Below are 14,795 nucleotides of genomic sequence, written 5' to 3' on the forward strand. Positions count from 1 at the left end.
TGCACTGCCTCAGATTAGTATAACAGTAACAAAAATCAGAAATTCTAGGTGTCACTAAATGCAGTGAAGTTTGAGAGCCATACTCGTAACTATAAACCTTATTTGTCTGCACCTGCAGCATTTTTAATGAAAGGCTGGTTGCAGCAGCACAGGAAAGATTTGCTAAGGTGGATGCTTCTCAAGCATTACGCGCTATTTTTGAGAGTCAAAGGAGCCAACATTTTCCTCAGGCTCTGTGAATCAAGGTTGAATTTGATGACTGATTTCTTCAAAGATGTGATGACAGTTGACAATGATCCAGCCCAATGCTACTGGGAATGAGCAGGATTTTCCCCTCAACCTGCTGATAAATTCTAGGGCACCAAGCAGTTCCAGTGAAGAACCGCTACTGACTCTCAGTATTGTCTCCTATTGACTTCAGTCAGTCTGAGAGCTTTAGACTGGCAGAAAGGCCAGAAAAACCTCAAATGGAAAATAGGGAAAGGCAGACTGGAACATGCCTAGAAGATTGACAAGAAACTGAAATTCTGTGCATGGCTATTTCAGCCTGAACTCAGCTCAGTGCAGACAGGGCTTGCAGACCGAGAGAGAAGCCTCTCAGAGACTTGCTGCACGAGTGTCTTCTTCCTGCCTCCGGAAGAGGAGGGTTCGTACCTGGATACCTACTACTGCGTCCAGGGAAGGTGCTCCAGGAGCCCGCAGCTCCCTTTGGAGCGCTGGGGCTGTGGGATGCCCGCGCTTGAAGCCCCGTTGGTACCCGCAGGGCTCTGCTCTGTCCCTGAAGGGCAGCGTCAGTGCTGAGGCACTGATTTTCAGCGCCAGCTCCAGCCCAGCCCTGGAAGCGGGGCCGTGCCTTGGTCCTTGCGGCCGGGGCATCCCCCCCAGCGAGGGGACCAAGCCCTCACCCCCTGCATCCCTTCCCGTGCCGCTGCCTCCATCCCTGCCCGCCCCGCGGTGATGCTCAGCGGGGGCCGCAATGGAAGCGGGGCGGGTCCAGCTGCGGCCCCAGCAGGGCGATGTCACCAAGGCTGTGTCCAACCTGGCCGTGGATGGAGCATCCCCCCTGTGCCAGCGCCTCACCCCTTCCACAGGGAACAACTTCCTTCTATCCAAGCGGAACTTCACCTGTTCCAGGCTGAACCCATCTCTCTTTGTCCTGCTCCCAGACCAACGCTCACCAGTCCTCAATGGCACGACCAGGGATTCCTCATAGGGTGCCAGTGAAGAGATGCTCCCCTCAGGAGCCTGATCCCTCTCCCAAGCCTGCCTGGGGGATCTAGGGGGGTCTCTCCATCATCCCACGGGATGCAGGAAAGGGATCGAGGTAGCGAAGGGGAAAGCTTGGACCAAAGGCAACAGGGCTTGAGCTCAGAAGCAACCCAATGGCTCCTTCCTCCTGCTCTTCCCTGTCACTGTCTGCTCCCCTGACCAAAGCAGTGAAGTGGGGTGACACAAATGAGGTCACAAAGGGCCCCGTTTTGACCCGTTGCCATGGTGACCCGGCTGGGTTCTAGACTGAAGCTGTGGGAGAACCTGCTGCAGGGCCATGAGCTGGGGCTGCCACCCCAAGCAGCATCCCTGCACCCCAGCATGCTGTGTGTGTGGATCCTTCCTTATGGGGCTCAATAAAGATGGGGTTTGGGGTCATTTATGGGTACCATGGGGATTGGAAGGGATGGAGATGCCTGTGGTTGATTGGGGTATGGCGTACAAGGTGGATTTTGGGGTGGTTTAGGGGTACCATGGGGATTGAAGGGATGGAGATGCCTGGGGTTGGTTGGGGTTTGGGGTTCAAGGTGGATTTTGGGGTGGTTTAGGGGCACAATGGGAATTGGAAGGGATGGAGATGCCTGGGGTTGGTTGGGTTTGGGGTACCATGTAGTTTTGGGGTGGCTTAGGGCTACTGGGATGGATGGAGATGGCTGTGGCAGGGTGGTTTTCTGGGTAACAGATTTGGTTATGGGATGCTTTGAGGGTACCAGGGCTTTTGGAGAAAGTGGGAATGTTGGGAGTGATGGAGATGGCTCTGATACGATGAGATAAGATGAGATGGGATGTGATGCGATGCATAGATCCCATAAGCCTCATCTCCTGTCGGTTTCCCATCTGTAATGCTGAAACCCCATTGTGAAGAGCAGCATTGAAGCATTGAAACCCTCGCAGGGTCCAAACACAAATCAATCAATCACAAACAGATTCTTTAATCATGTCCAATTTAAGAGTCAAGAGTCCCAGTCCAGTTCCTGCCAGCAACCAGTCAAACCATGGACAGTCCAGGCTCAGTTCAGTTCAGTCACTCACAAGGGGATGGGGTGGAATGGGATGGGATGGGAAAGGGCAGGACAGAGTGGGATTGGGATGGGATGAAGTGGGATGGGATGGAGTGGGACTGGGTGGGGTGGGATGCAAGGATGAGATGAGTTGAGATGCTTTGAGATGTGATTGGATGCAATGGGATGATACCAGATAAGAGATAGGAGATAGGAGATAATAGGAGAGGAGAGGAGAAGAGGATGAAATGAAATTCAGTGAAATGACATCAAATGGACATGAAATAAAATGAAATGAACTGAAATCAAATTAAAAAATATGGTATAATATGATACAAAATGGTATATTTTCAGAAAGGAGAGGAGAGGAGAAGGATGAACTGACATCAAATGGAAATGAAATAAAATTATATATTTTATTCTATTATACTAAATATTATACTATACTATATCATACTATATTATTCTATATTATATAATATTATTCAACATAGTGTATTATAGTATATTATAGTATATTATAGCATATTATTATACTATATTATATGATTCATTTTCAAAGAGGAGAAGAGAGGAGACGAATGCGACGAGATGGGATGAGGCACGTTTAGAGGAGTTGAGAGGAGATGCAAGGAGAAGGATGGAATGACATGGACTGATACGATGCTATAACAGAACGTGGTTTGATACAGCGTGAGATGACATGATGTGAACGGAAACGAAATGGAAACGAAATGAAACGAAATCAAATCAAAGTAAATTCTGATATAATGTAAAATGATATGACATGAAAGGGAAATGAAATGAAATCATACGAGATGATAGATTACGATATGATCTAGGATATAGGATATGATATGGTATTACACGATATGATATTTTTGGAGAGGAGAGGAGGCGAGAAAATGGCGAGGAAGAGAAATGAAACCAAATGCAATGAAATGGAAACAAAATGAAATAATATGATAGGATATGATGCTATAACATGATGTAACGTGATAGAACATGATAAAACATATTATGTTATAGGATATTATAGAAGATATGCTATGAGATGAGGAGGATGAAACAAAATTAAATGAAATGACACCAAATGGACATGAAATGGGAATGAAAATGAAACGAAATTAAATATATCAAATGATATGGTATGGTATGATATGGCACGGTACGGCACGGCATGGTATGTGTGATACGCTACGATAGAGAGGATATGCTATGATACGGTTTGATAAGGTATGATATGCTATGATATATGATATGATGGTATGATACGGTATAGTATGACATGATATGATAAAATATGATAAAATACAATACAATACGATATAACATGACATAATATTTGTGGAGAGGAGAGAAAATGACAAGGATGAAATGAAATTAAATGCAATGAAATGGAAATGAAATTAAATGATAGGATATGACACTATGAGATAATGTGACATGATATAACATGATAAAACATAGTATGTTATATGATATGGTACAAGGTATGCTATGATATGCTTTGATATGGTATGATATGCTATGAGATGCTATAATATGCTATATGATACAGTATCATATTCAACAGCACATGATGAGGGGAGGAGAGGAGAGGAGAGGAGAGGAGAGATGTAGTGATGTGAGACGAGACCAGACAGGATGGGATGGGATGAGATGAGACGAGACGGGATGGGATGGGACGGGATGGGATGGGATGGGACGGGATGGGATGCATTGCAATGGGATGGGATGCGATGCGATGTGATGAGATCCTATGGGATGGGATGCGATGAGATGAGACGAGATGAGATGCAATGGGAAGGCACGCGACGAGATGAGTTGTGATGAGACAAGATGCGATGCGATGCAATCAGATGAGATCCAATGGGATGGGATGCAATGAGATGAGATGAGATGAGATGAGATGCGACGAGACGATGAGATGCAATGGGATGGGATGCGATGAGGTGCGATGCGATGAGATGTGACGAGACGAGATGCTATGCAATGCGATGAGATGCGATTCGATGCAATGAGATGAGATCCAATGGGATGGGATGCGATGAGATGCGATGAGATGCAGTGGGATGGGATGTGATGAGATCCAATGGGATGGGATGTGATGAGATGCGATGAGACAAGATGCTATGCAATGTGATGAGATGAGATGCAATGAGATGGGGATAGGAAAGGATGGAGATGCCTGGGGTTGGTTGGGGTTTGGGGTACCATGTAGTTTTGGGGTGGCTTAGGGCTACTGGGATGGATGGAGATGGCTGGGGCAGGGTGGGTTTCTGGGTACCAGATCGGTTATGGGATGCTTTGAGGGGACCAGGGCTATTGTGGGGAGTGGGAATGTTGGGAGTGATGGAGTTGGCTCTGATATGATGAGAAGGGATGGGATGCAATGAGATGGCATAGGATGGGATGGGATGGGATGCGATACGATGCGATAGGATGTGATGAGATGAGATGCAATGTGATGAGTTTCGATGCGATGCGATGCCATCAGATGAGACTTGAGATGATGTGAGACGAAGTCGAAATGGGATGAAGATGAGCTGGCCTGTATGATGACAGGCAAGGAGATGAGGTTAGGATGCCATGAGATGGGATCCCCCCCCCCCGCCCCGATGAGGAGGAAAATACACTTGGGGAGAGCAGAGGAGGATTTTCCACACACACTTGCTCAGAAGTTGTCTTTCTGCAGCTTTCTCTCTGCATCCGCTGAGGTGCGGGTACCACCAACGCAGCTTCCTCACGAGCGACCCAACCTCTCGCAGAGCTCTTCCCTCATGACCCAGGCACAGCGACGGCCCCGCTGTTATACCCGGCTGCGGGACTGAAGCGCCGGTGCTTGGTGACGTCATAAGCGATGGGTGACGTCACACCGAGGCGGCTTTGGGAGCTGAGGTGCCCTGAGGTGGGAATGGGAGCAGGAGAGCTTGAGCACCTTCCTGCATTGACTCTGCTTTGATGGATCCATCCCTGCAAGCAGCCCCAGAGCTCTTTATTGAGCATTTCCAGGTGGACCTTGGCAGCGGAGGAGCCTCCAGCCCCTTTGCCATGGGAAGCCCCATCCCTTGATGGACACCGTTAATGGGGGAGCTGCCCCAGCGTGCAGTGTTGCCTCTAGTGGGCGTGGCGACCTGGTTCAGGAACGGTGCAACGGCCCACCCCTGGCCGACTGGGCCATCAGCTCGCGACACCAATGTGGTGGACGGCAAATGGCGTTTATTGGCGCGTGACATGGCATTATATACCCGAGATACGTGACGTCACCTCCGTCCGCTTACATCATAAACTAAACGCTATTGGCTATCAGGAGAGGGGCCCTATCTTTCTGTACAGTGCGATATCTTCCGGCCGCCAGACCCTGGCTACCCACAGTAGTGGTTTGTGTTATACCTTAGTTATTAAAGTGTTCTTATCTCAACCCATGGGAGTTGCATTCTTTCGATTCTCCTCCCCGTCCCTTCAGGAGCGGAGGGAAAAAAGGTGTGGGGGGGAAGTAGACTGCGTGGTTCTAATTTACGGCCTGGGCTTAAACCACGACAGGGGCGTTGGGGAAAAGAAGGGAATGGAAAGGGATTGGGGCAGAAGTAATGTGGTATGTGCGGTGTTCCTGGAAGCGGGCATGGTTGGATGGGGCATCCTGCTCAATGGAAGGTGCCCTTGCCCATGGCAGGGATTGGAGCTGGATGAGCTTTAAGGTGCCTTCAACCCAACCCATTCCATGATTCCATGACTCCGTGATATCAGACCTCAGTGCTGCAGCGTGGATATTCCCTGGTGTAGGGATCTCAGGAAGGAGCTGGTAGCAAAAGGGACCTCCAGAGCATCCCACAAGCACAGCATCCCATAGGGATTCAGAGCATCCCATAGAGCTCCAGAGCATCTGTCGTGGTTTAAACCCTCTTGTCAAGTTAGCCACGCAGTCCACTCCTCCTCCACTGCTCCCGGAGGGATGTGAAGGAGAATGGAAAGAACATAACTGCCACGGGTTGAGATGGGAACAGCCCAGTAACAAAGGGATAACTAAAAACCACTGCTGCTGCCACCAATAATGACAATGATAGCAGAAATAACAAGGGAAGAGAATACGATACCTCCCACCAAAAACCAGCCCAACCGAGCAGAGAGTGCACTTCCGGGTAACTCCCACTTACATCCTGGCTATGACACGCTGTGGTATGGAATACCTCTGTGGCTAGTTTGGGTCAGGTGTCCTGTCCCTGCTTCCTCCCGGCTTCCCCTCCTCCCTGGCAGAGCATGAGACTCACAAAGTCCTTGGTCAGGGTAAACATTTGAGCAATAACTAAAAACATCGGTGTTATCAGCGCTGTTCCCAGGCTGAAAATCAGAAAAACACAGTGCTGCACCAGCTACTAAGAAGGAGAAAAAATGACTGCTACTGCTGAACCCAGGACAGCATCTCACAGGGATTGACAGCATCCCATGAGCAGAGCATCCCATAGGGGTTCAGAGCATCCCACAAGCAGGGCATCCCACAGGGATTTAGAGCATCCCACAAGCAGAGCATCCCATAGGGATTCAGAGCATCCCACAGTGATTCACAGCATCCCATAAGCAGAGCATCCCATAGGGGTTCAGAGCATCCCAAAGGGATTCAGAGCATCCCACAGGGCTCCAGAGCATCCCATAGAAATTCAGATCATACCAAGCCCATCAGAACCCCCCCATCTCCCCATGGAACCCTCCATGGAACCCCCCATGGAAGCCCTACCATGGAACCTGCCTCTCTATGACATCAGCCCCAGCACCAAGGCATCTGCATCCAGCACCTGTATCCCTGGGGCAGCTGCGCTTTGGGCACAGTGGTGGTAGCAGCTCCTTGGTGGCAGCTCCTTGATTGCAGCTTCTTGGTGGCACCTCCCTGGTGTCACCCTCAGTGATGGTGGCAACGATGCCTTGGCTCCATGTCCTCCTCCTGCTGGCCTTGGCCTGGCTGGTGCATGGCTCCTGGGACAGCTGTGGGTGAGTGGTACCAGGCTCCGGGGCTCCTGGCATTCCATAGGGAGATGCTGCTGCTCCCAACCATGGTCACACCAATGGGGTGGTGGGATTGGGAGAGCCCCGCTTCCTCACCATCACAACATGCGGTGGCACAGCTCAGCTATGGGGCACCCCATAGGGTCCCTTCTCCCTGCAGCATCATATGGTGCATGATGATGCTAATCTATGGGACACCCCTTGTCCCTGCAGCACCCTATGGGGCAGGATGATGCTCATCTATGGGACACCCCACAGGGTCCCTTGTTCCTGCAGCACCCAATGGAGCGGGACAATGCTCACCCTTCATCCCTAAGCATCAAGTGTTGGGCTTCTGCTTCCAGAGGGACCTGCGGTACCCGTCCCATGGCTGATTATTATGGGATGGCGCGCATCGTCGGAGGCGTGGCTGCTCACCAGGGCGCCTGGCCATGGATGGTCAGCATCCAGTTCCCCACGGCCACCGGCTTCTCGCACATCTGCGGGGGGTCCCTCATCACCCCCCAATGGGTCCTCACAGCCGCTCACTGCTTCATTGGGCAAAAGTAAGGGGGAGAAGAGATTCCAGCCATAGGGAATAGCCAAGGAGCAGCTCCCATCCCGTCCCCTTCCCCATCCTGGATGCACTGGGAAGAGCGCTCAGGAGAAGGCCGCTTCCAGCTTGACAGCCCTTGAGCCTAAGGTGCACTGGGGCAGTGCTTTCCTTTGGGAAGCAGCAGGAATGTGGCTCCTTCCCACCCCTCTTCTCCATAGAATGGATTAGAATAGAATGGGATGGAATGGAATGGAACAGGATGGAATGGGATGGATCATGGAATGGGTTGGGTGGAAAGGAGCTTGGGATCATCCACTTCCAACTTGTTGCCATGGGCAGGGATGCCTTCCACAGAGCAGCTTGTTCCAAGCTGGCCTTCAATACTGCCAGGGATGGAGCATCCAAACCTTCTCCATTCATCCCATCCCAGTGTCCCAGCACCCTCATAGAGAATCCCTTCCTTATCTCCAACCTGCAATTCCCAGTCGGAACCCATCAACCCTTGTCCTACAGCTCCAATCCCTGCTCTTCCGCTCCCTCCCAGCTTCACCACGGATTGGTTCGTGATGGTCGGAATCACGGACCTGGCTTGGCCCAATTCCGAGACCCAGAAACGGTGGATCCAGAAGGTCGTGGTCCATGAGTATTACACCAACATCTCCAGCGGCTTCGACATTGCCTTGGTGGAGCTGGACCAGCCGGTGCAGTGCGGGTACCACGTGCAGCTCGCCTGCGTGCCCGATGCGACGCTCAGGGTATCCCAGCTCTCCGAGTGCTTCATCAGCGGATGGGGCGCGAGGGAGGCCAGAAGTGAGTGCCCGACGGCCCCGTTGGCCTTGGAATGCCAGAGCATGGATTCATGTTATGGGGTGGTGTGGAAGGTGGGGGGGCATAAAGCTCATCCAAGTCTATTAGAGGTTGCTCTGACTGCAAATGGAGCATCCTGACCTTCTCCATCCAACCCATCCCAGTGTCCCATCACTTCCTTTTCTCCAAGCTGAGCTTCCCTGGTTCAGTTGGAACCCATCACCCCTTGTCCCATCGCTGAAGGTCCCTCCATGTCCTCCTTATGTTGAGGATGCAGCATCAGCAAAGGGGATGCAGCCCAGGCCTTGGGGGGGGTGTTGATGGCTCCCACTGAGCTTCTCAGCCCCTGATACCCCCAAGTCCATCCCTTCTCCCCCCAATCCTGACCCCTTTTGTGTCCCCACAGCGGGGGCATCGTCCCCATCAGCCCTGCAGGAGGCCAAGGTCCGCCTCATCAATGTCCAGCTCTGCAACAGCAGCCAATGGTACCGAGGGGCCATCAAGAGCCACAACCTCTGTGCTGGGTACCCGCAGGGTGGCATCGACACCTGCCAGGTAGGGATGTGCCATTGGGGCTCCCTTCTGCTCTCCCATCTGCGGGGCCTTGCTCTGCACCCCCCTTTATCCCAGCTTCAGAAGCGCATCCAGCTCCTGGTCCATCATCCCTGCGCAGGGATCATAGAGGTTGGAGAAGAGCTTTAAGAGCATTGAGATTCCACCACTAAACCATGTCATGAGCATGGATTCATGGAATGGGTTGCGTTGGGAAGGAGCTTGAAGCCTCCAGTTCTAAGCTTCCATTAGACCAGGTTGCTCCAGGCCCCATCCATCCTTCTCCATCCAATCCATCCCAGGGTCCCACCACCCTCATAGGGAACAACTTCTCCTTATCTCCAACCCAAATTCCCCTCTTCCACTTGGAACCCATCACCTCTTGTCCTATGGCTCCAATCCATGCCGAAGGTCCCTCTCCACACCCAAATGATGGAGAACCCTTCCATCCTCATAGGGTGACAGTGATGGTCCCCTCCAGTGTTGCCATGGCGACACATCCACATCCTCATCCTCTCCCCTTCTCCATAGGGTGACAGTGGCGGCCCCCTCATGCATTGCCATGGCGACCCATCCCCATTCTCATCCCCTCTCTGTTTCTCCTCCATAGGGTGACAGCGGTGGTCCTCTCATGTGCCGGGACAAGCGCGCCAACTTCTTCTGGGTTGTGGGGCTGACGAGCTGGGGCCGCGGCTGCGCCAGGGCCAAGCAACCGGGGGTCTACACCTCGACGCAGCACTTCCATGACTGGATCCTCTACCAGCTGGGGATGTTCCGCTCTGCGGGAGCCTCCGCAACGCCCCCGACATGGAGCCACCAGCACGTCTCCCATACTCCAATCCAGCAGACGATGCCGGCGCCCACGGCCTCGAGCATCAGTGACGTCTGCTCCTTCCCGTACCGGGTGGTGCTGGAATTCTTCAGTCAGGTGCAGAAGTTGCTGCAGGCTCTAGGGGGGAAGAAGACTTGAGGAGTGGCATCGCTCAATAAAGTCGCCTTCTTTTCCCATAGAGAGGATGCTTTGCATGCCCCCCTCTTCTTCTGGTCCATGGGGAGGGATGGCGATGAGGGATGGAGGGCAGGGAACAGTGGGAAGCGAGAGCTGGGAATCAGGGAGTCAACCAGGTTGGGAAAGACCTTCAGGAGCATCAAGTCCAACCATTGCCCCACCATTAAACCATGGCATGAAGAGGGAGGGGGAACACCTTCCATTAGACCAGGTTGCTCCAAGCCCCATCCATCCTTCTCCATCCAACCCATCCCAGTGTCCCACCACCCTCACTTCCTTATCTCCTACCCCAACTTCCCTGTTCCAGTTGGAACCCATCACCCCTCATCCTATGGCTCCAATCCATGCTGAAGGCTCCTCTCCACACCCAAATTATGAAGGAGAACCCAACCTTCTATGGTTCTGCTTCATCCCTGAATCCAGCTGGAGCATCCCGCTTCCAGGCTTGGGATCTTCCCTTAGGACCTCAGAAGCTTCAAGGCTGTATCCATCCCAGCAGCAAGCACCCATCCCAGCTCCCAATACCCATCCCAGCACTCTTTGGACCTCTGCCAAATCCCAGCACTGGGTTCCCCAGAGCCAGGAGCAGGGACTGGGGCCAGGGCTCACCCTTGTCCATGTCACTGTGTCCCCATTCACCCCAGTAACTGGCACTGGGACCCCATCCCATTAAGATCCCATGAAGATTCTATTAAGATCCCATTAGGACCCCATTAATATCCCACGAGTATCCCAGTAGGGTCGCTTTAGAATCCCATTAAGATCCCATTAAGACGACGTTAGGATCCCATTAGGACCCCATTAATATTCCATTCATATCCCTTTAGGACCCCATTAAGATCCCATTAGGATCCCTCTAGCACCACATTAAGATCCCATTGGGACCCCATTAAGATCCCATTAGGATCCATTAAGCCGGTCCCAGGACCCCGGAGGGGGTGTGCTATTGGGTCTCTTCCACTGGGTCTCGTGTGCGCCCCCCTGACCCCCCGCACATAGTGAGCGTGCAATGGGGGGGGGTATGAGTGTGCAATGGGGTTGCAAAGGGATGCAATGGGGGTGCAAACCCACCCCCACCATCCTTGCCCCACCCCATCCTTATGCCCCCCCCCCCCCCCAAATTCTCCCCTTTCTGGTAAAAACACCTTTAGTGGCAGATACAAAAATTAGCCCCGGTGGGGGGACGACACAAGACCCTTCCCTCATAGTGACTCGATTCACCCTCTCCTGCAGCAGTTCCTGCACCCTGTCGTTGAGGACTCCGTACGGCTGCCTTCCATCTCCGATGCTTTCCCACAATACGGCAGGACCCATCAGTAAACAAGGCATGCTGCTTTTCACTTTCTGACAGTTTATTATATGGTGGGGCCTCTTCAGCACGCATCACCTCCTCCTCTGGTGACATTCCAAAATCTTTACCCTCTGGCCAGCCCATGATGACTTCTAGAATGCCTGGACGACTGGGATTTCCTGCTCGAGCTCCTTGTGTAATTAGCGCAGCCCATTTACTCCGTGTCGCATCGGTTGCATGATGTGTAGAGGAGACCCTGCCTTTGAACATCCAGCCCAGCACGGGCAACCGGGGTGCCAGGAGGAGCTGTGCTTCAGTGCCAATCACCTTGGAAGCAGCTCGAACCCCTTCATAGGCTGCCAGTATCTCTTTCTCAGTTGGGGTATAGCTGGCCTCAGATCCTTTGTATCCCCGACTCCAAAAGCCGAGGGGCTGACCTCGAGTCTCCCCTGGAGCTTTCTGCCAGAGGCTCCAGGTAGGACCATTCTCCCCAGCTGCGGTGTACAGGACATTTTTTACATCTGGCCCATTCCGGACTGGTCCAAGGGCCACTGCATGAACTATCTCACGTTTAATTTGCTCAAAGGCTTGTTGTTGCTCAGGGCCCCATTTAAAATCATTCTTCTTCCGGGTCACATGATAGAGAGGGCTTACAATCGAACTGTAATTTGGGATGTGCATTCTCCAGAACCCCACAGCACACAAGAAAGCTTGTGTTTCTTTCTTATTAGTTGGTGGAGACATTGCTGTTCTCTTGTTGATCACATCTGTGGGGATCTGGCGACGTCCATCTTGCCATTTTATTGCCAAAAATTGAATCTCCTGTGCAGGTCCCTTGACCTTACTCTGTTTCATGGCAAAACCGGCTTTCAGCAGGATTTGGATTATTTTCCTCCCTTTCTCAAAGACTTCTTCCACTGTATTACCCCACACAATAATGTCATCAATGTACTGCAGGTGTTCTGGAGCTTGCCCCTGTTCCAGTGCAGTCTGGATCAGTCCATGGCAAATGGTAGGGCTGTGTTTCCACCCCTGGGGCAGTCGGTTCCAAGTGTACTGGACGCCCCTCCAAGTAAAAGCAAACTGTGGCCTGCACTCTGCTGCCAAAGGAATTGAGAAGAATGCATTGGCAATATCAGTCGTGGCATTCCACTTGGCTGCCTTTGACTCCAGTTCATACTGGAGTTCTAGCATGTCCGGTACGGCAGCACTCAATGGTGGTGTGACTTCATTCAGGCCACCATAGTCTACTGTTAGTCTCCACTCTCCGTTAGACTTTCACACTGGCCATATGGGGCTATTAAAGGGTGAGCTGCTTCTCCTATGGGATAGAATGTCAGAGCCCAAAAAGAGACCCAGAAGAACAAAAAAACACCCCAAAAACACAATAAAACACCCCAAAACCACCTTGCGCTGCTTCTCCTATGGGATACAGGGTCAGAGCCCCAAAACAGACCTGAACCAGCCCCAAAACAACCAAAACCACCCCAACACCACCTTATCCTGCTTCCTATGGGATACAGGGTCAGAGCCCAAAACCTCTCCAAAACCACACAAAACCCACCCTAAAACTACCCAAAACCACCTTGTTCTGCTTCTCCTATGGGATACAGAGTAAAAGCTAAAAAACAGCCAAAAAATAAACCAAAACCACCCCAAAACCACCCTAAAATACCATAAAACCACCTTGTCCTGCTTTTCCTACGGGATACAGGGTCAAAGCCGCAAAACAGCCCCAAAAGAGCACCAGATCAGCCCCAAAACACCCAAAACCACTCCAATACCACCCTGCCCTGCTTCTCCTATGGGATACATGGTCAGAGTCCCAAAACAGCCCCAAACCAATCTAAAACCAACCCCAAAACACTTGAAAACATCCCAAAATCACCTTGTCCTGATTCTCTTAAGGGATAGAGGGTCAGAGCCCTAAAACAGTCCCGAAACGCCCCAAAACCACGACAAAACCACCTTGCCCTGCATCTCCTATGGGATACAGGGTCAGAGCTCCAAAACAGTCCCCAAACACCCCAAAATCACACCAGAAAAATCCAAAAAGCACCAAAAAGAACCCTAAAACCACCTTGTCCTGCTCCTCCTATGGGATAAAGAGTAAGAGCCACAAACCAGCCCCAAAACAACACAAAACCAACCCAAAACTACACCCAAGACACCCCAAGACACCCCAAGACACCCCAAGACACCCCAAGACACCCCAAGACACCCCAAGACTACCTTCTCCTGCTTCTCCTATGGGATATAGGGTAAGGCCCCCAAAACAGCCCCAAAACAGCACAAAACTATCCCAAAACTAGCTTGTCCTGCTTCTCCTATGGGATACTGTCACGGAATGGCCTCAGTCAGAGATCAATGTGATCAGACAAAGCCATTTATTATAGAAAACTAACTCTTTATATACTATTGCTTAAAGTTGTTTGCACTAACTTGGCCCATTGTGACTGGACACATATCCTTGAGGCCCTCAACAACTAACACAGAATTGGTTAAGCACAGGCGGGAGAACCTGACCTTCAAAGTTTTCCAACAGTACTCAATTTAGCAACTCAGTCAATTCCAGCCCCTTCTGATCTTGCTGGAACTCTCACTCCCAGCGCCTCACTCCCGTCCTCCTTCACCTTTTGCTGTCCCTCGGTTCATGTTGAATTCCACGTAGGCACTTCCTGCTCTGGGAATGTGGCCGTTCCTTGCCATAAAATCATCCACAGGATATAGGGAAGAGCCCCAAAACAGGCCCCAAACTAGCCCAAAACGACCCCAAAACCACCTTGTCCTGCTCCTCCTATGGGACAGAGGGTCAGAGACGCAAAACAGCCCCAGAAAAAAACATAACCACCACAAAAACACCCCATAAGTGCTCTAAAACACCCCAAAACCACCTTGTCCAGCTCCTCCTATGGGATACAGGGTCAGAGACACAAAACAGCCCTGAAACAACCCAAATTCAACGCAAAACCACCCAAAACCACCTTGTGCTGCTTCTCCTATGAGATACAGGGTCAGAGCCCCAAAACAACTCCAAAACACACAAAACCACAAAAAACCACCACAAAACAACGCAACCCCCCCCCCCCCCAAAACAACCCAAAACCACTTTGTCCTGCTTCTCATATGGGACACATGGTCAGAGCCACAAAACAGCCCAGAACCAGCCCAAAGCCAGCCCCAAACCACGCGAAAACCACGTTGTCATGCTTTTCCTATGGGATACATGGTCAGAGCCACAAAACAGCCCCAAAACACCCAAAAACCACCCCAAAACTATATTGTCCTGCTTCTTATATGGGATACAGGGTCAGAGCTTCCAAATAGCCC

General features: G+C 51.4%; 1 protein-coding gene across 1 annotated transcript; it reads left to right on the top strand.

Annotated features, from left to right (window-relative positions):
- Positions 1-7,637: 7,637 nt before the first annotated feature.
- Positions 7,638-10,135, top strand: LOC308231011 (acrosin-like; the record flags this gene model as incomplete). Its single annotated transcript, XM_080636090.1, has 4 exons — positions 7,638-7,816; positions 8,351-8,616; positions 9,020-9,168; positions 9,776-10,135. The coding sequence occupies 4 exons, from the start codon at positions 7,638-7,640 to the stop codon at positions 10,133-10,135; spliced, it is 954 nt and encodes a 317-aa protein (XP_080492216.1).
- Between the last annotated feature and the right edge of the window lie 4,660 nt (positions 10,136-14,795).

This window comes from Psittacula echo, assembly GCF_963264785.1.
Source record: "Psittacula echo genome assembly, chromosome: 29".
NCBI classification, from domain to species: Eukaryota; Metazoa; Chordata; class Aves; order Psittaciformes; family Psittacidae; genus Psittacula; species Psittacula echo.